At 39.9% G+C, this 23,059-nt stretch overlaps 1 protein-coding gene across 3 annotated transcripts in view; it reads left to right on the top strand.

The window, feature by feature from the left end:
* Nucleotides 1–23,059, top strand: part of DAAM2 (dishevelled associated activator of morphogenesis 2) — a 202,449-nt gene that overhangs the window by 131,877 nt on the left and 47,513 nt on the right. For all 3 annotated transcript variants that reach the window (XM_005483109.4, XM_014264360.3, XM_074537224.1), the window contains 9 exons: nucleotides 971–1,065; nucleotides 7,289–7,622; nucleotides 15,653–15,763; nucleotides 16,828–16,931; nucleotides 18,134–18,200; nucleotides 19,109–19,226; nucleotides 20,699–20,837; nucleotides 22,265–22,323; nucleotides 22,707–22,891. In XM_005483109.4, the coding sequence (XP_005483166.2) occupies nucleotides 971–1,065; nucleotides 7,289–7,622; nucleotides 15,653–15,763; nucleotides 16,828–16,931; nucleotides 18,134–18,200; nucleotides 19,109–19,226; nucleotides 20,699–20,837; nucleotides 22,265–22,323; nucleotides 22,707–22,891 (1,212 nt within the window). The remainder of the gene's footprint in view (nucleotides 1–970; nucleotides 1,066–7,288; nucleotides 7,623–15,652; nucleotides 15,764–16,827; nucleotides 16,932–18,133; nucleotides 18,201–19,108; nucleotides 19,227–20,698; nucleotides 20,838–22,264; nucleotides 22,324–22,706; nucleotides 22,892–23,059) is intronic.

Here is a 23,059-nt window from a genome sequence, read left to right as displayed (position 1 = left end):
CATTAAGTCTTGACTTTTTCAAAAGACACTCATGGGACTTGTGAGTCTGGGTGATATATGCAAAGGGCACTGCAGAGTCTTGCTTCACATGACAAGGTTGCAGTGGTGCTGAGTGTAGATCTGGACCCCTAATTTTCCACTGATATATCACTTTTTTTAAGGGGTTTATCTGACTTTGAGAATCATATTTTTTTGTGTGTATTCTACTCATTGTATCTTACCTTAATTTACAGTCTCCCACAGCAACTTCAGTTCCAGCTGACTGCAAGCTCTAGTATTTGCAAGCTGCATATGGGGGGGGAGATCTAGGCTTCGTGTGTTTCAGTTTACTTGTTAAAAATAAAGGATGGAGATTTTTATGATGCTCTAGCTTTTCCAGTAAGTGTTCCTAATGAATAAGGGCAAAGTGTGTAGGGAACGCCAGCATCTTAAAACAGGTGATATCCTTTGCATGGGGAAGAAAAGTCAAACGTGTATATAAAGAAAATGTAATTCAGGGTACTTGCAGGCTTTCTAGTCACTTGAAGATTTTATGCTTTGAAACCTGACACAAAAGTCTGGTTTGGATTTTTTTTTTCCCCTCCACCCCAAATCCCTCCAGTCATGTCACTCTAATAAAAGATATTGCCTCTCCCTACAAACTTTGCCTCACACATCCATAGATCACCACAGCAGATTGCTGTTCCAAATTAGGTACAGTTTTCTGCGGGCATACTGTTAACTGTGATTTTTGGGGGGTAATCTGAGAACCCTGGTTTAGCCAGTGTGGCAAAGTGATACACTGGTGCCAGTCCACATGAGCAGCCTCATCTGGATTCAGTTTTGTAGCTGAGGCACTGCTTTCCTAGTGAGAGGTCAGCAGGCACCTCTGCATGTGTTGATGGGAGAGTTGTTTTTCATAATTCCTGGTCTGTCTCTTAGCTTCCACGCAGCTCAGGCTTTCCTAATTGCCACCTTCTTTTGTGACCAGATGCAGACTCTGTATGCTTTCGATGAAGAAGAAACAGAAATGAAAAATAAAATAGTTGAAGACTTGAAGACAGCTCTGCGGACGCAGCCCATGAGGTAATGCTGTTTGCCTTTCATCGCGATTCGCTGCCTCCACACGGCCACATGTGACACTGCCGGCAGTGGCAAGGACAGAAACCTCATTGTCCCACCTCACACAAGCCTCTCTGAGGTTTCAGACAATCCTCAGAGGGCCCTACAGTCCCTGGTCTGGGCCTGCTTAGCTGGCAGGCTAACTAATTTCACAGTAATGCTGAAACATATAGTTTCAGGAAAATAAAAGACAAAATGTACAGTGAAAAATCTGTGGCAGATATTTGCAAACACAGGGGATGACTGTGAAGATCAGATTTTAGTCTTCACAGCCCCCTGCCCACCTCATGTAATTTGATTCACTTTGGGCAAAGTCTCAGCCTCTACTCTCAACTTTGAATTTAAGCTTCCCCTTATCTTTAGTAATGTGAACTGTTTATTACAAAGTAGCTAATCCATCTGACATCACCTGGTTTGGCATTCTTCCCATTCATTCTGTGTTGTAACTGTGGCACAGAAAAATGTAAAGAGACTTTATTGTGTACTGTCTTTGAAGGTAAGGTCATCTTTCTTTTTCTGGGAACAAAACTCTGAACAATAGCAAACTAACTAGCAGAGAAACCTTCTCAGTTTAACACTTGGAAGAGCAGTGGGGAGAAACAATAACTTTAGTTGATATGATTTCAGGAAACACTCAAAAAAATTCTGAATGATTTTTATATTGGCCAAATACTTTTGTACCCACGCCATGCTGAAGTCATCGTTTCAGAGAGCTTCAATAATGCCTAACCAAATACAGTTCTCTTTTGGGGAGGGGATCCTAACCAAGCAAATGAAATAAATAAATAAAAGCAATCCAGAAAATAATCTCAAAGAATTTTCATTGCAGTTACTTTGACTTGAAGTAAAGATTTTTTGGGATTTCTTGCAGAGCTATGTGCTGATTGTGCTTCTCCCTTTCATAATCTTTAAAAAATTGACTGCATGCAGCTTCTCTAGTTTTTACCTTCTGTTTATTTCCTCTTCTGATGGGCTTTAAGAGAGCACAAAATCATATTCTGGTGCTCTTTAAGCATAAAGATTTATCAGGCTTTGGTAATTTTACATGTAGGTAGAGTGAATGCTTTTAATTTGGAAGCAGAGAAGTTGTAGCCAGAGACCTAAGTCAAGAGTGATTGTTTGATGCTGTGTATCACTGTCCTGAAGCAGAGAACACAGTAAAATGCAGCTGGACTCTATGTTAAAATGGAAGCTGAGGCAACTGTCAAACTCCCAGCTCTCTCCAGGCTTTTAAACCAAAGTCCTATGCAGTTGAGACTTGATATAACAAAACTGTTACGTTAATGTGGAGCTGGTTTGATGATTGCTCTGTGAAGGTGACAGCTTTCATTGAATGTAGCCACAGCAGCAAGGCCTCTGCTTTGTCCAGCTGGAACACTTTGGTGGCCACTATTGGTTGTTCTGCTGTGTCATTTTGAATAGACAGCCCAAACTCCTTGTTGAGGACAAAGCAATAGAGAAGAAAGAGCAATGAGCATTTGAGCAAATTCTTTTGCTCAAAGCCTTGCAAGATTTTTCTTCTCCAACCTGTATTGCATCTGCTGGATCCCCTTGACAGCAGCCTGTTGCTTCATCTGTTTGTAATAACCCTGACAAGCACAAGCATCAGTAGAAGCATCTATAGGCTGCCCTATAAAGTCTTCTCAATTGCTGGTGATTGTTGTGGGGCTTTTTTAAAAAAAAAAAAACCAATTAAGCCAACCCAAATTTTAAGTTAAGTCCTGTGTCTCAACTAATTTCCAGCGACTCAATTTGTTAGCTGCCAAATGGGCTGCGTGCCAGTGCCTGATCAACAAGCCAATTTCTTCTTGATGGAAAGGTTGCAGTAGAGAGGCCCTCTGCTCCATCAAATCCCTCTCATAAGCAGTGTGATACCTCAGCCTTCAAAATACTAGTCTTTCTAGTTTAATTTGGATATCAAATCCTGTTTTCTTTGCCACTTCTATTCATCAGGCCTCTGAAGAAAATAGAGACCTGAATTCACACAGGATGAACTGTCTGGAATCCCTTTGTGATAGCAGGTTACACAGGGGCTCTGACAGCTTACCAATAGGCTCCTCTGCTTGAATTCTCTGATCCAGAGGGATCAAAAGAAGAAAAATACTTGCATTTGGGTCTTTGTTTTATTTTACTGTAAACTGTTTCTCTTCTAGTAGATAACGCAGAGTAATTACTAAGCTCTGTCTCCATTCCAGCCCACCAGTTCTAACAGTTAAAAATAAAGCAGACCTATCCAAACTCAAGTTCCTATCCTCTTTCTAGAAAATGGGATAGGAGTATCCCTGGGGCAGTTTCTGGCCCCCTTTGAGCAAGGGCACCTTGTTTGGTATCTAGAAGCTGCCCAAAAATAATAAAGCCAGGTTATGTCTTAGTGCAGGGGAACAATCACAGCCACAGAGAACACAAATGCTACATCTGCATCTTGTAAAGAAACACATTTTCTCTCAGGTTTGTAAAAACTCAGAACTATAAACAATTGTGATGACAAACTGTTGGACAGAAGCAGTGGGAGAAGAGCTTTTCATTTGGTATTTTAGTGCCCCAAAATGGAGGTTCAGAAGTGCAGCAAAAGCAAAAACTTAAAAGAGACTGGGAAAAAATTGGATTTTTTGGAGCCCTTGAAAAATACCTTTAGTCTGAGTCATCACTCATTGCTTTTACTGTCTGCATTTCTTCTTTTCTTTTATTCAGATTTACCTCCTGCTATTTTTTGTTTGATTTAGCAATATTGCATCCAGGTGCATAATGAGGGGGATCATATATGCAACTAGCAAGCAAGATCCATGATGCTGAATTTTTCAGCAGTTCAGTAGTTATCAGGATTATGTGTGCCCCCTGGTTCAGAAACTAATGCTGTAGGGAAGTGTAGCCTTGCCTGTTAACAGGGTGGGGACATCCTGCTCTCTGCACACCCTCAGCATATGATCTTTTTGTCTTTCCTGAGCTGGATCAGGTCTTACAGGGAAGCTGTACCTCTAACACTTGGAATCCATCAGTGGGTCAGTTCCTCTTTGGCCACCACATCTGTATTTGGATGAAAGGTTTATTATTAGAGCTAGCTAGCTCATTCTGATCAGCACTCTCTAAAACTTGAAAGGCAAAGAGGTGCCCTGCCTTTTAAAGTGTGCTAAACTGGTCAAGTGAGAGTCTGAGGTGAGGTTAGGCTTTAATTTGCTTGTTTAGCACCTATGAAAACACACTCTGCTTTATTTACATTTCAGTATTTGAATGTGTTAGCCAGAATGCATTGGCGTATATGTTTAACTTTACACCTCCCAGTCTAGAGCAAGACCTTACTTTGCAGCACAGAGGCTGGGTAGGGCAGGAGTTAGTTACACATGTGCTGTATACTGTGTGCAAGAAGGTTCTTGACTTGTATAAGTTGACTTTGCTTTTGCACATACACACAGACACCTGCATAGAGGCAGACAACACCAACTCTGTGAGGATTGTGGCTCTCAGGCTGTCGGCTAAACTCCTACTTCTTTTTCTGCCTTCTACAGACATTTACTCACACACCTCCCCACACCAAACAAATCCTCATATTGAGTGTGTCTGTTGGGCCAGGAGCTGCTTTTGCCATTTCTTTGCCTCCCCCAGCATGGTTTCTGGCTTTTCTGGAGAATAAGGAGCTAAGTGTTTGGAAAAAGGGAGATGAAAATCATAATTTGATTCCTGCTTCTGATTGCAGCTGAAATAGAAGGGTACTTTCTTGCTATTGAGTAACACGACTCACTGTTTGCTCTCTGGGCTAGAAATAGTACAGGAAAGTCCCAACATTGTTTTAAATTATGTCATTAATCAAGTTTTGTCACACACACTGGTTTCCAGCGCATGCCTTCTTCTTGCAATGACCTCATCCTAACAGTCCTAGAAAAATTGCACTGTGAGTGAATTTAGTGAGAGTTTGTACTTTATTGGGACAATGTGACTTTTGTGCATTTACCATTCTTTTTTCACATGGTCATCAGAGCAGGCGAAAATACATGAAAATCGTGGTGCCTTGCTTGTCTGGTCATAAGATTGTGTGTTCTGTCCCGAAGTTCATTTAGGGGACCCTTTCCTCTGCTGCTTCTTGGGACGTTTCCATCAGTATTGCTCTGTAATTTCAGAAACATATTCATGTTAAGTCTTCCCTCAGCCCTGGAAGCTAAAAAAACAGGGGAAAAGTAATTGTGCTTTTCCCTCAGTCCTCAAAAGACTCAGGGAACAGATAAAATATAGAATGGGACTTGAAGGTAGGGAGGACAATTTAAAGTAGTAGTAGAGACAACAGTAACTCCACTCTTTATAGGCCCAGGGAATTGATCAGAATTCATTTGCATCCTTAATAAGTAACATGCTGAGTTTGTACTTATTTTTTTTCAAATAAATCCTTTGAGGCAACTCTTTTAGCTGTGAATGCACTTGTTTCAGTCTTCTTTTTTAAGCTAGCAGCTAAATGCATTGCAGAAACTTAACTAAATCTGAATCTTTCCGTAATCAGTTTGAGTAACAAGCTGCTTTGGCTGACTTCCTGGTGCACAATGTCAATGCTGCTCTCGAGCTTGGAGAGAGAGGGTCTTTTGCTCCTATTAGGGTAGACAAAATGATGCATCCACAGAATGTGCAATCAGACCTTGCAATTTTGGCAGATTGTCTTAGCAGGGTTCAGTTTAATCATGTTTTCATTTTGGTGTGCACATGTTCCTGTGTGTGCCCTTACTCTGATATCACTTTGAAATTAAGTTTTGAACAAAAGTCAAACATCAGACCAAAACTTTGTTGAATGCACCAGGCTTTTCCATATTTTTGGTCATATTACTGGCTCACATAAACTGAAAGTTGGCAAATCTATCAGCATAGTGACTGTAACTTTCAGGTAGGCTCTGAAAATTCCTTTGTGGTGTGGAGTGTAACCATCAAAAGACCATACATGTGATGAATCCATGTTATCTAGAGAAACAGAAGTATGGCTTGGGTTTCTCTTGCTGGTACCAGGACATGAACAGAGACCAGTGAAATTTGGTCTTTCAGTACGGTACTTCCATTATTACTGATTATAAGTAACAGCATCTCATAGACACAAAAAGAAAGATGGTACATTAGGGAAGAAGAGGGACTAAGTTGAAGCTCAGTGACACAGAATTTTGGTACTTTTAATTTGTTACACAGTTGGCAATTGTTAGCAACCTTTTCAATTGCTCGAAGTGTCTTTCTATATTATGCTGTTCAAAGCGTGGCCATGGACAAATCATTGCTGGTGTACATTTTTATAGACTGAAAATCCAAGTGTGATGCACGTGGTTTTGCATTCAGACATTCCAAAAACTGTACCTACCTGAGCAACATGTTAGAGGAGGCAAACAATGCAATCTAATGAAATAATTTGCAGCCCTTTCCATGTCTTTGAATCCCCATTTTTAATCCTACAAACTTCAAATGAAATATTGCTAGAATGATTGGTTTGAATTAGCTTATCTAATTCTATCCTTTTCTAGTGATTTGTCTACAGGGCTGTTTGCATGGTCTAAATTGACCCATCTGGATTTTTAACCCTGGTTTTCAACAAAAGCAGAGGAGCATTACCATTTACAGAAGAACATGCCCCTTTTAAATATAACATATTCCTACACATATGTCATGGCGTTGGAGTGTGAAGGCAGTATGGCTGATGGACAGAGTGGGAATGATTTCCCCTTTGTCAGTGTGCCCAGATCCTGGAGGTGGAACCTATAAGCAGCATTGGCTGAAAGTTAGAGCTAAGCGTAAAAATGGTTTTCAAGGTAATCTGAACTCGTAACTAAAAGTGTGGTGACAAGTCTGTGTGTTGGGTGTCTTAGCATGTAAGATGGAACAATTCAGAAGAATCCCTTCAGCCTTGAAAAGGCAGCAGCTGTTGAGGTGAACCACAGCAGTGTTTGGTGGTAACTGCAACAAAGAACACAGAGACCAAACAGAAGTGTAAGATGATAGCATATAATTACCCTGAAACTATGTAACACACCATTATTAGCTGGAATGTTTTCTCTCTTGGTTTGTTTGCTTTGTTTTTCTTAAATACCTGGGAATTGTTCTGTGAATTTAGGCTGAAAACTAGCCAGCTATTAAGGATCTGGAGTTGAATAATATGGTGTCTTTTGAATAAAGTGCCTTTGGTCTGCTTTCCTTGTTTTTCCTACTTTTTTTTTGTGTTTTCTCTTTTCAGGTTTGTGACTAGGTTTATTGAGCTGGATGGCCTGAGCTGTTTGCTGAACTTCCTGAAGAGCATGGACTATGAGACCTCGGAGAGTCGCATCCACACATCCGTTATAGGGTGTATCAAGGCACTAATGAACAACTCCCAGGGACGGGCTCACGTCCTGGCCCATCCTGAAAGTATCAACATCATATCCCAGAGCTTGCGGACTGAGAACATTAAGACCAAGATTGCTGTGCTGGAGATCCTAGGGGCTGTCTGCTTGGTACCAGATGGTCACAAAAAAGTCTTACAAGCCATGCTTCACTACCAAGTCTATGCTGCAGAAAGGACAAGATTCCAGGTAAAAGGAGGATGCTTTGACAGATATACCCAGAATGAGGAATCTCTGCCAGGAGTGATTTTTGAGTGCATATATTGCATATATTAAAAACTTGCTAAGTAGTAAAAAGGCAATATTTACCATTTTGTTTTAGGAAAATAAATTCCTCAAATAGATTATTACTATATGAGTATACTTCTATTTATACTTCTCTTTCAAGACATATTGCTTGTCATTAATGCTGACTTAAAATTCCATATATCTTGCCTGAATATGGGGGTTTGCTTTGCTAAATGAAAGCTGATTATCTGCTCATACTCTAGCTTTATGGCATTTCTGGGATGGTAATGATTTATTCTGTCCTAGAAGCTGAAGCCACAGACTTTCAGGACCTTCTGTCCTGATCTTAAATCCTTAATTTAGTAATAAAAAGAATTGTGGATTAAATAGTGGAGATGAAGAATTAAATTAGGTATGGTGGAGGCACTTCAATTGCTACTTAGCAATCAACTTGTGAATCGTCATCACTTAGCAATTGTTGGCTCAAATAACTTCCATTCAGACCACAGAAGGGAAATGCATTCTCAGAGACCTTGAAGTAGGTCAGTGACAGGCTTTTATTGTGGAAACTCCTGGCTGCTACTAAAATGTTCCTCCTCCTAGTGAACCGAGCTTCTTTACAAAAAGATAGTGGAGAATCTGTTGCGGTGTGTGAAGATGTGGCTCCTTAACTTTGGGATAATCTAACCCATTTACTGTTTTTCCTTAGAGGAAATCATTAGAGCTGTGTTGTTCCAACAGGCACGGGATCCCAATGCCTGACAGTCATTATCTCTTACCTCCTCTCAGCTAATGGATTTTAGACTAATAAAATAGTAAATGGGAAACAGTCTGTGCTGATGGACAGTAGCTGCCAATGTTTGTGTTAGAACCAAATGCACTGTGGGATTCACTGACTGTGACTTAGACCTGGGAGAGGGATGCAGGAGATTTTGGTTTGGTATTAACCTTTATTTGGCATTGTCAGGTCCATCCCTCAATGTGCACTGCCTCATTTGCATTGCTTGTCCATTCAGATTTAATGTGTGTCTTCGACATGCAAGTGTGACACATATGATGGATGGCTCCAGAAGTGGGGGCCTTTCAGCCTCAGTTGGAAGCTCTCGAGGCTACTTCAATGGAGAAAATCATAATTACAGGAAAACTTGGAAGGTGAAGAGATTACAGCTGCAGTCATAAGACTGTGTCACCATTCTTTAGTACAGGAGGAGGATGGGAATGAGCAGTGCAGGTGCAGAAAGTAAGCCATGTACATGAGCTATGATGTGGAGATTATTGAGTACTGCCTATGGAAGAGAAGGAAAACATTAAAATTCAGTTTGTTCCCTAGTAATTAGCTAAAATAAAGAAACCTTCCTGAATTAATATGGCATGTTTTTATACCTGGGAGACAGGTGGGGATAACTTGAGCTGCTCTAGAATAAGCAGTAACTCACTTGTCCCATGTTAACTTGCCCTTACTGACCAACTGACTCTGCTTAATAGTTCCATATGGGACAGATGCTGTGTTAACCCTCGCTGGGTGTTCTCTCTCTCTGTTTCTGTGTTGATTTAAAAGTTACTGAATAACTGAGGTAAGTCACTGCTGGGTAAAATATGGTAGCTTTTGAGGAATCTGGTGGAATGATTTGCAGGTGCTTACCAGTCTCTTACACTCATGAAAAGTACTTTGCCTAAATACTGTGCTTGTCAAAAAACTTTTCCATTCAGGAAAAAATGAAAAATAGATGGATACTCTCTTTTATTTCTCAAATTAAATAAAAAAAAAAAAAAAAAAAAAAAAAAAAAAAAAAGCCCCACCCAGTCCCCAGAATGGTTTAGCAGAAGGAATGTGTTCTTTGAAGTTACTAATGCTTGTGTTTGGAGACTGAAATTCAATTTTCCACTATGCTCAGCAATAGCTTGAGTTTAATTTTGAGGAGGTAAGTGTTCATCCAAAGACATTCCTCATCCATCTCCAGTTATTCTTCTAACAGAGAGACTTTTATATCCTGAAGAAACAAATGTAGCGTTGGTCTTTCTTATGTTTTAGAGGAAGTTTCTCTGATACCACAGCTCTTAAAATTAAGAGTGTTCCATCTCTTTGCCTCTTGCCCTCCTGCACCTCTGTCTCAGAATAGTCTTGCAGCTTATTGTCAGGAAAAGCATCCACTGTAACTTGAATATGGGAAGCCATTTTAAAAGAAGGATGAGCTGAAAATGCTTGTTCTTTACCTTTCCTGTAAGCTTCAAAGATGTAGTGTACAATGAAAGCATTTTTCTATCCTCTTTTAATCCTAGTCCTGAATATAATCTTTGTAACCCGGAGTTTGCAAGTATCTGAAGAGATCCTTTAGGTGTGAAACAGAACCCTTTGAGGGCTGTGTTTCCTGCAGCTCGAGCATCTAGCAGCGTCATTTGGAGTATTGAAGTGTCCAGAAATTGTGGAGCTTTGCAGCAAACTTTATACTTGGCAGCTTGACTTTGACCAGCCACACCTAAACACTTAGTTATGGTAACTATTGAATAAACTCAATAGTTATGTTGAAAACTATCCACCACAAGTGGGGAATCTGGCAGAACCCACAAACAAGAATTCTTTCTGTGAAAGTAATAAAACTGTGAACTAAACTGTAGGAACAGGAGAAACTATTCAGGGTAGAAATTTATTCCTTTGCCTCTATGGTCCGTCATTGCAGACTGATTCTCATTGGTGGGGGGAAGGAAAGCTGGGAACTGTGAAGGCACTGCTCAGTCTTTATATCTAGCTCTGCAAGACAATGGCCAAATTAGAGCCACAATGCATCAGAGCAAAGTAATCTCAAATTTTAGAAATCAACTCAGTTCTTGTGAAGTAAAAGTACAGAGCTTTCTGGAAATTGTACTGAACTCACTTTTATTGGAATGTCCAATAAATAACTTACAGGTGATACAGAGCTCTAACAATATCAGTGCCAGTGTTGCTATTCCTTAAGTTGCCTTCCTGACAACAGTGGTTGAAAATATTCGTCATTCCATTCATCCATCTATACTGTCAATTTATTCCTCCTCATCTGTGAAAGCTGTCACTTTGTGTATTATCTGTTTGGATTTACTTTCAACTCTTGCAGGTAGCAGTAAATCTAGGTGTCCCATTCTCCCTCGTGTCACTTGTGGTGACCAGCACTGTGTCTGTTGGGGCATCAGGAGGTTAATGTGATTAACACTAATACAGATCTACTTTTCCCCAAAACATGTTTTTTTCCTTTTGAAGAGAAATATTATTGTGATGAGTAATAATTTGGGGTACATGCTACTGCTTCCACTCCTTTTTGTAAGAAGAAGGAAGAGAGGTTCAGAGTGATTTACTGGCAACCATCTAAGACTTGAGCTCCTGAATAAATTGCTGCTGACAACTTTAGATCGAAACAGTGATTATTTCCAGTGTGCACAAGTGTGGTGGAGTGTAGAGATCATGTATTTAACACAGCAACATAAAATATGGCACGTTTTGTTGAATGTGAGGAGTTAATGCCAGTCAATATTCTGAACACGGCTCCTGCTACCTGGCACAGCTACCAAAAGTTGTCAGAAAACTCAGCAACTGGTGAATTAGTGGAGAAAGAAAGCTGTGACTTAAGGTATGGTTCTTACGAAACTTACATTAACTCTGTCCTGCAATAGCTCATATTTCTTGAATCGAAAACGTATAGTTTTATGCCAGGGTATCTGAAGTCAAAATTCAAACAACAGTGAAATTCCTGAGCATTATAAATTCAACATTTATATTTAGTCCCAATTAACTTAATTGCACCAAGTAATATCAACTGAAGACCATTAATCAAACAGTACTGAAATGCTTCAGAAAGGATGTCTTTGCTTCCTGATGTGTTCTCTCTTTTAAAATTTTTTTTTATTAAGTTAATGGAAAATATAAATAGAACTTATATGAATATGAAGGACTATTTCCTTACAAAAAAAAAAAAATCAGATTTTACTCTGAATTGAAATGGACGTCAAGTATTATTTCCTTCTAAATTGCCAGCATTTCATCTTCTGTCTACAATTGTCAGTCCCTAACTTCAGTCAGGATTCACTTTAAAGCCCTGGGGAGATTCTCCAGAACTTACTCTTTTTTGTTGAGGCTCCAGTCTTCACTTGATTGACATTTCATACTGCAACTTCCCTGTGTGTCTTTGATTTCAAGGTGCTAATAGGTGTATCAGGATCATCCTTGTCTTGGCACTTGCAACAAGGTTCCATACTTTGTGTTTGTGTCTCAATTGATATAGTCATTATACCTATTTTCTCACATTTGCCACATCTTCTTTCCTGAACTTTTCCCTTTGCTTTCTTTAATTATTGACCCTTTTTTTATAATGCCCTTCTGCCTGGAATGATTCTCACTTTAATGTCCAACAGAGCAGGCTGTAGTTAATGTTAAGATGTTCCTTGAAAACTGTCCTCCTCAGAGTAATACTCTTTCTGTATTCAAATACCACAGCAATATTAGGGCATGCCTTCAATCTCCTTCCTGAGACAATCTGGAAAACTCTGTCTTCATCCAATTGTTTGAAACATGCTACTTTGCCTACAAATCCTACTCTGCTCCTTAAAGAACAGAGATTAAAGAAAACACTTGAAACCCAACAGTAAATCCTCAGAGCAGAAATGTGGAATTAGGAAGATGAGCCCTTGTTTGAGCCCTTATTGTCCTTGCTGGGATTTTTTTCCATGTATTCAGCGTAATTCTGTCACTGGCTCACTGTGTGATCATAAAAACATTGCTTTGTCTTTTTTTTTTTTATTCTTGTGAATATAGAGTTTTATAAAATGCTGTGAAAACTGAGAAAGAGGAGTCTCTGATTTTAAAGTCATTCATGTCTGAATTATTGTATTTATGACTGGTTTCCCCTGTGAAAGTGGCACATTCTTTCTCTCCCGTAAACTGTTGCCTTTATGATTATTTTTCTGCTTTCTGCCTCCCCTCCTTCTCTCTGTGTCATGGCATTGTATCACATTATACTTTTTAACATGCCATATTTTGAGATAAAACTAATATTGCAGTCATAATGCTCTATTGGCCTAAAAAGTTTATCAGGATGTTCCAGTGCTCTTCCAGCACAGCTTGCTATTTAAAACACTCGTCTGGCTGTGGATCCCTGTGGGGAGAAAGAATTTTCCTTTTAGTCTTTAGAGAACCTAGGTGCTAGGTACTGTCTGAAAGAAGCTGGTTTCTCTTCACAGTGGAAATATTAACTGGGCTGCTTTGGGCAAAAAACTCTTGTTTTCCTCCTTAATGCTGCTAGAAATTTTGAAGCTTGAGGTGAAAGAATAAAGAAAGTTTGATATTGTCAGTTGAAAAGGTGGAGGCCAGGAGCATTCCTTCCAGAGCCTCCTTGCCTGGTTTATACCAAACACTGTCAGTACAGACCATAATTTGTAAGGAGAAAGCTGATCAATTTGGAATAGTAGTAGAGGATCTAACAAGGAACAAATTAAAAGGCTGTATTCACTCTTGATTTCCTTCTTCCCTTTAGAACTCAGCCAAAGCCTTTTGAGGTTTGCTGCAGATTGAGTGAAACCCTACTGGTTGTCAGTGATGAGGAATAATGGGATTAAGTGAGGAATGTTTTGCTTAAATAGTAGGAAAAACCTTTATAATCATAAGATCAATTGGGCCACAGAAGTGGCTGCCAAGAGGTGTGGTGAAATCTTTTTCACAGGAAATGTTCAAGTGAGGATTTGAACCTCAGCCATTTGCAAAGAGTTGGAGATATTGGAATTTGTCCACAGTATGTGGGTGTAGACTCTGATTTTTAGGAATAGCAAGAACTTACAGTGTTTCCTTCTCAAGCTGAACAATTACATGAAGATGTGCTGCTCTTCAATTGGATTAGTGCAACACAGAGTTTTGGGTTTTCTTGCCCTGAATTTGATATGCCTCCCATTGCATTCTGCTCCTAGTTCAGCATTCTGAAATGGGGGATAGAAAACTTTTGTTAGCATCTTTCAACCTGTATGGATGCTGTACCTGATATGCTGCTTCATAGATTCTGTCATGTTCCTACAAGTCTGTGAGAGAGTACGATAGGAATGAAAAGCCTCTGAAGAAAACCAGCAAAACCATCCTTGGTTTTGCTGCTTCTGTAGTGATGGCTAATTCAGTTATTCCAAGAAGGCACATGTGTTTTGAATTTCAGTGTCAAATCTTGAAGTAACAGAATAAAATTCTCTCATTTATTTCACTTCTGCTTGTTTGTCAAGTTGAACAGTTGGTGAATTTAAAGACTTCTCAGGTAGGTTCTGATTGTCACTGTTGGAGATAGATTGGTGGATTGAGCTGACCACCAGTCTGGCTCAGTAGAGCATTTCATGTGCTTTTATGTAAGACTCGTTCCCGTTTCTAGCAAAGTATTATGTGGTGGTAACACAGTTACTGGGATGATGGATAGGATTGAAACTCAAATGCCTGGAGTAGGGAAATTTGACAATTCCAGATGGGAAATTTAGAAGCAGCAAGAGAATGGAATTAATGAAATCAAGCTTGTTTGATAATGAACATACCATGCTCAGATGTGAAAGCAGCTGTCAGTAGCAGTGTATGATAGGTCAAAATATTTTTGCACAAAAATAAGCATGAAGCCAGGAGGTTATTCTTTCCCCTGAAGAATGTACAGGAGGATATTCCTCCTGTTTCTTGGGACATATCTCTGTGTCTTTCTGCAGGAAACAAGATAGACCTATGGTGACTGGACGAGGGAAGATTTTGCTATGAATGAACACTTTCAGTAACCAGGGACAAAAGACTGACTAGAGGAAAATGAACTTCCTTACTCAGCATCATAGCTGCAAAATGTTATTTAGATGGTCTGCTGAGCCAAACACAAAAAAGTTATTTTTGTCTTCGTTATCCCTTTATGGTCAAAACTTCTTAGGGAGACTGAAAAAGAATTCTCTTTTTTAGTGTGATAGCAAAACAAATATGTGAGTGTGAGGCATTTATTATTTATGCTGGAGTGAGACTCATACAGCTGAACTCACAGATCTGAAGTGGAATTTGTTACTCTTCCAGTAAGGAAAATCATCCTTGGAATTATGAACTGAATCAGAGAAGATCCTGAAGAGAATATTAATGGTGATCAGCAGAAAGCTGAACATAGAGTTGCTGTCATGGCTAATCAGTTTCTGCATATAACCTCTTTGGTAAATATTCAAGTGGAATTAATCTGGAATAAGGCAAATGCTATTTGTCTAGTCTTTTTCTCTTTTGTCTCCTGATATTCACAAGATTATGGTAAAATATCAGTATGTATGCAGAAATTAGACTGAAAAGTTCCTGTGCTGAAAAATCCCTGTGGGTTGGTTAACAGGGGGACATGCAGCCTCCAGGGAGAACTTAAAGCTGCCTTTCAGTAAGCAGAGCCAGGGCCTGTGATGACAGGACAAGGGCTAAAAGGTTTAAACAATAAGAAACTAGACATTGAATGGGTAAAAGGAAGAGAGTTTTTTATGATGAGGGTGAAAAGGCACTGGAACAGGTTGGCCAGAGAAGTTGTAGATGCCTCATCCCTGCAAGTGTTCGAGGCCAGGCTGGATGGCGCTTTGAGGAGAAGCCCAGGTCTGGCAGGAAGATGTTCCTGCCTGTGGGAGGAGAGTCAGGACTAGATGATCTTTACAAGTCATTGCTAACCCAAACCATTCCATGAGTCTGTAACATGGAGACTGGAGCTTAACTGCACTTCCAGTGGAGATGTGTAATTCAACTTTGAGCTTTGGAACTGTATGCACAAGGGATATTCCTGGTATTTGAGAATCCCTAAAAGGAGCTTACCAAGAGGTAATAATTGTCTACTTCATGTTAAAGGGTGGTAAGTGAAGGAACAAGGATAGATCTTTCAAGGTTCAGGCATAGGCTTTATTCCTTAAAAGATAGCTTCTCATTACAATTATCTCACCTGTATACAGAAGTGCAATCTATCCTGCAAGAAATTAGCTTTTGTCCTCTAACCGAGCTTGCTGTTCTGTTTCAGTCGCTGTTAAATGAGCTGGACAGAAGCATGGGGCGATACCGAGATGAAGTAAACCTCAAAACAGCCATCATGTCCTTTATCAATGCTGTTCTGAATGCAGGTGCTGGTGAGGTGAGTCACTGCCCGGGAAATTCTTTCTGAAATGTTATGTTTAAATTAGTTTACCTTGGAAATAGTTAGTAGATTAAGTCACAAATCTTGTGGTAGTGGGTGGATATATTTTGTGGAAAATAATGCTTAATAGTTAAGATCAGTCTTAAAATTATGTCTTCCATATTATTTCATTTCGAGGTTCTTCAATATAGCATAGACTGCTTACACTGAAGTGATTACTTTGGGTTGTTTTTTGGTTGGTTGGTTTTTTGCTGTTTTGGTTGTGGAGGGTTTTTTTGTTTGTTTTAAGAACTGCAAAGCATTTACCTTTTTATTTCATCCTTTTTAGAAAATACTTTGGTTTACCTTCAGAAATGTTTTGAAATGTTAAGTTGTTTTGACTCAAAGCCAAAGTCAAAGCATTTTAATTTTAAAATATCAAGGGGAAACATTTCAGAAAAAAATCCCAGATCCTAGTTGTTTTACTTTTATTAGCAAGACTTCCTTTTGAATCTGAAGGATAGCTTAAACTAATTTATTACATTAAAAGTGTTACTTTTGTGATGTTAGCTTTTTTTTTTGTTAAACCACAAAAGACAGCAAGCTCCTGAGAGCTGTCTGACAATGTATTTGTCTCTATCTCTGGGACTCCTGTAGCATCCCACTGAATAGGTGTCAAGGTTTGTCAGAGTAGGTGATTTTATGTATATTGGTCTTATGACAAATAGGAAAAAATTAGGAGGAAGACTGCGATGCTGTTCATCTGTAAGCAGGAGAGGAACCTCTAATGGACTAGCAGGAAAAGTGCCAGTAGCTTCTGTTCCTCATGGAACAACACGGAGTGTGCTGTCTTTATGACTGCATATGCAAAACTCATAGTAGGTAAATGTACTTTTAAGTGAAATGGAGGCAAAGGCATTAATTCCTTTTTTGCATACTTTACTGGAATTATTCATCCCATGAATCTGGGGTCAGGATAGAGAATATTAAAAAGCGAAGAACTGAAATTTTAAGCAAATGTTTTTAAAATGTGATTGACAGCTTTTGAAAACAAATAACTTGGATTTCCCCCATTTTTTAAGGACAATTTGGAGTTCCGATTGCATCTCCGATACGAGTTTCTAATGCTGGGAATTCAACCCATCATTGACAAGCTCAGAGGACACGAGAATGCCACACTGGACAGGTAAGACTTATTTTCTGAGAACTGCTACTGATGAACAGAAAGACTTCTTAGAAACTCTTCTCTATTTTAGAGAGCTTATTCTGTCTCTTCTTGAAACTGATTCCGTAAAAAAAACAAAAAGAAAATTAAAAAAAGTTATCCTAAAATTAACATCAGCAGATGAAGTAGGAATGTACATACTAAGTTGGCAGAGGCTGTGGCAAATGAGTTCCTCAACTGCTTTTTTTCTCAGCGGGGGATGGCACTCAGAATGAAAAATACAAAAAGTATTGTAATTGTTTTCTCTTGAAGCAAAACTGGAACAAAAGCCTGTCCTGGTAGGAGGCAGGGAAGCCAGTAGTTAATGGACTTCATTGTGACTGCGTATGTGTGGTCTAAGTGCAGGTTCTGAGTTTCCAAGTCGTATGACTACAGTTTGCTGCAGAGCTGGAACCAGGAATGGTGCTTTTGATCTGCAACATTATAAGCAAGAATAAGAAAGTCTGTCCTATAGGTGATCTATATTGCTTTGGACAGTAACCAGGAGTGTTTAGGAGGGACTTAGTTGGATTTTACAAGTTAGGAGAATAACAAAGGTTTGAGAGGATCTCACATGCTTGGATTACAAAGACTCTTGTACCAGATCTGTACAGGGGAATGTGCCACAGCCTTTCTCCACCTCACCTGCTGTGCTCCAGTCTCTATGTTAGAAAACTCCAGATGGTCAAATGTGTCACTCACCAGGTCACCCAGATCCAGACATAGTCATGCTGCTGTGCTTATCAATAGGCATACCTAGAGGCTGTTGAGAACTGATCCACTGAATGCATTTCTGCTTCGCTGCTTAAAAGAGACAACTTGTAATGATTCCATACCTGCCTAGCAAGTGTGGTGTGGACTTTTTAGAACTGTATTATCTCTGCAGGCATTGCATTCATCAAAAACAGAATATCCCTTTCCTATTTTATGTTTATCTTTTGCACCTTACCTCAACACAGACTTACAGAGTTAGAGAGTGTGTTCACCTCTGCCAGCCTTTTCTTTTGGCCTGTCACTGACCCCCTTGCCTTGCATACCTGTGGCAGCACTTCATGTAAGAAAGGCTTGCCAATTTCTACATGTTCTAGCTGAACTGAGGTTTTGCTGCTTCTCTAGTGACACAGTTTAAGTCTGAATCTTGCCATGAATATTGGCAGATGTTTTATTATTCTGTTTCCTCTTAGACATTTAGATTTCTTTGAGATGGTCAGAAATGAAGATGACCTGGAGCTTGCCAAGCGGTTTGACCTGGTAAGTTCTTCTTCGTAGTACCTGAACTGGCCAAAGCTGAACTTGCATCCTTTTGGGATGCTTCTTGCACTTTTCCTTTGTGCTCCCTTAAACTAATGTTTGACTTCGATGCTGAGAGTGGCTGATGCTCTTTTTTTCACTGTTTCTCATTTAGCAAGCAGGAGGTTTGCTCTGTGTGAACAATGAAAACAGTGGTCACACAAAGGGCTTCTGATGAGTATTTTTGATAAAAGCTTCTTTCTTTTGCTTGCCTGAATGTTCAGGAGTGAAGGAGGTTCTCAACCATGCTCTCAGGTTCTCAGTCCTCATGATCTGGATGCCTTCTAGTTTCAGACATCCCCTTTGCAGGATTATGGGTGAAGTTTGGGCTATTTTCTGATATTCTTCCCAAGATTACATGTAACTCTCCTGACAACTGTTGTCTCAGAGCCTGTGGACAGGACCAGTATTTTAGAATATGTGGATTTTAAAGACTAACACAGAGACAGCCTGTAGCATCAATAAAAAGCTGTAGGGTCCTGAACGGTTTAGTCCCCTCTTTCTTTGTAAACAGCTCTTGCTGCACACACAGAGAACAACTGACCCTTTCTTGCTTAGCTTCTACTATTTGTGCCACCAGTTTCCAGGACCCAAATGTTTTGCTTGCTCCAGAACAGTTCTTGGTGGCTTTGCATGGCTCCCATGTTTCTAGCCTTTTACTTTGGAGATCTTTTCTATACTGGATAGGGATGACAGTGGTGGTGTCAAAGACCCTTGTGCCTGTTCCTGGAAGCTGCATCTGGGCATGGCAGAAGACTTTGCAGAGGTCCACTTGCTGGAAATTTGCCTGTCTTTGTATTGATTGGCTCTTTCACAGTTAATCAGGTTTTTACTGTGGATGGTTTTTCTCTTCTCTTCTCTCTCTTCAGATCCACATTGATACAAAAAGTGCCTCTCAGATGTTTGAGCTGATCAAGAAGAGATTGAAGCATACAGATGCCTATCCCTATTTGTTATCCATCCTCCAGCACTGCTTGCAGATGCCATGTGAGTACAGATTTACAGATTTCCAGAGCAAGGGGTATTGGAGAACTGGGAGAAACGCTGGTGCTCACAGATACCAGGGCACACACTGCCGTTGTCTCCCATTCAGAACTTGGCTGTGGCTAAGGAACTTGGTATCTCACACTGAAAAATTTTTGTTGCAATACTTAGGGCAGCAGTTTGACCTCTCTGCACTTGTAAATAAAATTGAGTAGCTGAGACATTCCAGTTAGTCACTGACAGAGATTTTAATGATTTGAAATCAGAAACTTTAAAAAAGAGTCCTTGTGCTATAGATCAGGGAATTCCCAGAAAGAGATAGCATTTGGAATATTAAAAAAAGACACTGAAGATTTTTTTCTGGTGAAATAGTACAGTACTGAAAGCTGTTCTGCCACTGGGAAATTCCACAGTAAGTCGTCAGACTGCTATCTCATGGCAGTGCTTTAATGGAGAGCTCCCAAACACAAAGTGAAAAATAATACTGGAATTTGCTTCCAAAGGAAGTGATAAGAATCTTCTTATTAACTGCAATAAAATAATTCAGTTATGCATCCAGAGTGTAACAGCAGGATCACTGAAGAACTGCCTGCCTGGATCCTGTTAGGTGTGAGGTGCTGGTGATTTCCATCTGTATTTGAGCAGTCAAGCTGAGAAGGGAACATGAGGGAGATGCACTGGGGTGTGTTTTTCAGCAAGCAGTGTGATGTGTGGTATGTTTTCAGGCTTTCCTTAGATTCAAGTACAGTGATGCACAAATTTGGGCAATACTTTGTCTCAGCGGCCTCTTTGATATTACTCTTTAGAATAGAACTTGAGCTTTATGTATTGACTGGGATTTTTGGTAGCAGAAAGACCAGATCCTGTTAGGCCAGGGCAGGATTGTACTGGAGCAATTTTAAAGAGCCTAAAGATCTACGTTATGTAACTTAAAGAGTTGAGGTGGACTTAATGTTGCTCTGGCTCTTCTGTTTGGATATCCATGGGATCAGTACCTTTGGTTCAAATTCTGTTCTTTATCTCTGCACTTTCCAGTCATGTCTGGATGAATTTTTCATGCCAGTTGAGTTTCACTGACCTGCAGATAACCAAGCATGCAGATAGAACATCTCATTGTTCCTACAGTGACCTCAACATCAAGCCCCAGAAAACACTGAGTGTTAGTTATCACAAAGGAATCCTTTTTTATAGATGTTTAGTGTGCAATTTATAGCTAACCTCTCAGAAGGGTTGCATAGCCTGAATGTGCACATCAGACACAAAGTTGCCTGTGCCTCTTATGAGCTGTGCCAGTGTGCCAGGTGTTCGTAAATAATCTGCTAGCAACTGTTCAGAGTTAGTCTTTGTGTTCTGTAATTCATCACACACAGGACTGAGATGAAAGGTGGGGAGGAAAGAATGCCAGTTTGTTGGCAGCTCTGGGCACTTTGGCATGGAATTGGAAGATCTCATGGGTTGGTCTTTTTTCAATACAGATAAGAGGAATGGAGGAAACTTCCAGCAGTGGCAGCTGTTGGACAGAATACTCCAACAAATTGTTCTTCAGGATGAACGAGGAGATGATCCAGATATAGCTCCATTGGAAAACTTCAATGTCAAAAATATCATTAAAATGTAAGCTGCTTTCTTATTATTTCTGTTATGCAAGTATAAGGATATGATCAGTATGTGGGTGCTTAAGAAATAAAATATCATATGTGAGGACTTCCTTATTTCAACTTACAGCTTCTCCTTGTCCTGTTAAGCAATTAAGTCTCCTAAGTAGTTTCCTTCTAATGACATCTTAGCTTGGCAGTATTTCCCTGCAAAGTCCTTGTGTTTGACTTCTGGTAACTGTTATTCTGGTTAGAGGATCAGAAAAAATGCTCACGATTCTATAACAAGGCTTCCTCACGTGCCTTTTTTAATTCAGGATACTCATGAAAGCTTTCCTTGATATTAAAAAGTTAAAATAATATAATATTCTCTATGTAGATCCCATTCCTACTAATGAGCACATGGTTTAGAAAGATTGCAAATAGGGGAAAGCAGTCCCCACTTGGCACACAAAACCTCTTACCTCTTCATAAAATGTCTGTTTGCTCTCACCCACAGACTTGGTTGAGGGCATTACCATTATTTTTTCCCATAGGATGCATCATTTGAGAAGTCTAGCTACATGAGCTGGCTCTCTTCTCAACTTCCCTGTTCTCAGTCCTTTTTTAGCCAAACTTTCGGATTCTTCATTTCATCCAACTGCCTCTGCAGGTAATTCATGGCCCATTACCCTTCCGAATTATCCACTGAAAAGAACATTTATAGAACATAAGTCCTATACAAAACCAAATTCTCCTGTACTAAAAATTTTACAGTTCCTTTTGTTATAGGTGTGTGCCAAAATCGAAACTGATTTCTTGTCATGGAAAAATACAGTGGTGTTGGATACCAGACTTCATTGTAGATTTCATGCCTGATCTTCCCTTTCTGCTTTCATAGCTACTCCTCATTCTGCATATCTAATCAATCCCCAGCATGCCCTGCATATTTTCTGTCAGTAATAGGAAATAGCTGTGCCAGTGTGAGATACGAGAATTGCCTTGTTACTGATGTATTACCCAATAGAGAAGTGTTCTTCCTCCTTGTAAGAAAGAAAAAATAGAACCACAGCGATAAGGAGAAGAACAATGACAATCTGATTTTATATTAAGGATGGGGTAATTTGTAATCCATAGGAGCTGTGATTATTTTAGTGATGACTTCTCTGTTTCAAAATAAGTAGACTTGGCACTTTGAGGGCATTACCTGAAGACAGGAATGTATCAGGAATTTCTTCCACAGCCATTCCTTTATCCCTTTTTATGACATTGAGTAAAAAGGCATCCTTTTCCTATTAGCTGTAGGCTAGGGAGCAGAATCTGGATCCAGAAGGACCACTGGCATGATCCTGTATAAACTTGTACACTTACCAGGTTGCCTTTTGCTGATCACTTTGCAAAATGACCGCTTGCCTTTCAGCCTGGGTAGCTCAGGAATAGTTTAAATGATCTCATTTCCTCTTTCAGGCTGGTGAATGAAAATGAGGTCAAGCAGTGGAGGGATCAGGCAGAGAAGTTCCGGAAAGGTGAGTTCATCCTCTTTGCTTGCATAGGCAGAAACCAATCCCAATTGATTCACAGAGCAGTGAGCAGTAGAGCTGGGCACAACTTTTCCTTTTGCAGACATTTTGTGTCATGGTGAACAGTTTATGTGTTTCACAGGATGGGGGTTCCTTCAGTCCTCACATGAAGTGATTTTACAGTCTAACTGAAACTTAGGCATTGCTGTCTTGATCACTGAAGGTCATTGTCAAGACAGTCAGGCTCTATTTTTTTTTCTTGCTCTCATTATACATCCCTGCTTGAGCTGACAGAAGTGTCAGCTTTATTTCAGCTTTATTAACCTACATCTCCCCAGGGACTGTTCATGAGCTTTGTTTCACCAGTCCTACTTGCCTGTTCCCCCTAGACCATGCAGAGCTGATGAGCAGGCTAGAGAAGAAGGAGCGGGAATGTGAAACAAAAACCCAGGAGAAGGATGAAATGATGAAGACCCTGAACAAAATGAAGGACAAGCTGCAGAAGGAATCCTTGGAGCTGCGCCAGACCCGAGACCAGATGAATGATCTGGTGGCTCAGCTTAATGAGTTCTCGGTATGAGACTGGGAGTCTTCCCCATCCTTGTTTAAAGGCTGCTAGCTAGTGAATGATGAAAAAAAGCATGTTTTGCATGAAGCACATCTGTGGTCATAACAGAGAATACTTAGAAGCTGCTCAGCTTTTAGCTGAGACCAAAATCCCTGAGGTGGTGGTATAGAACGG

This window comes from Zonotrichia albicollis, chromosome 3 (assembly GCF_047830755.1).
Source record: "Zonotrichia albicollis isolate bZonAlb1 chromosome 3, bZonAlb1.hap1, whole genome shotgun sequence".
NCBI classification, from domain to species: Eukaryota; Metazoa; Chordata; class Aves; order Passeriformes; family Passerellidae; genus Zonotrichia; species Zonotrichia albicollis.
Note: the sequence above shows the minus strand (reverse complement) of the source record. Positions and strands in the feature narration are given on the sequence as shown.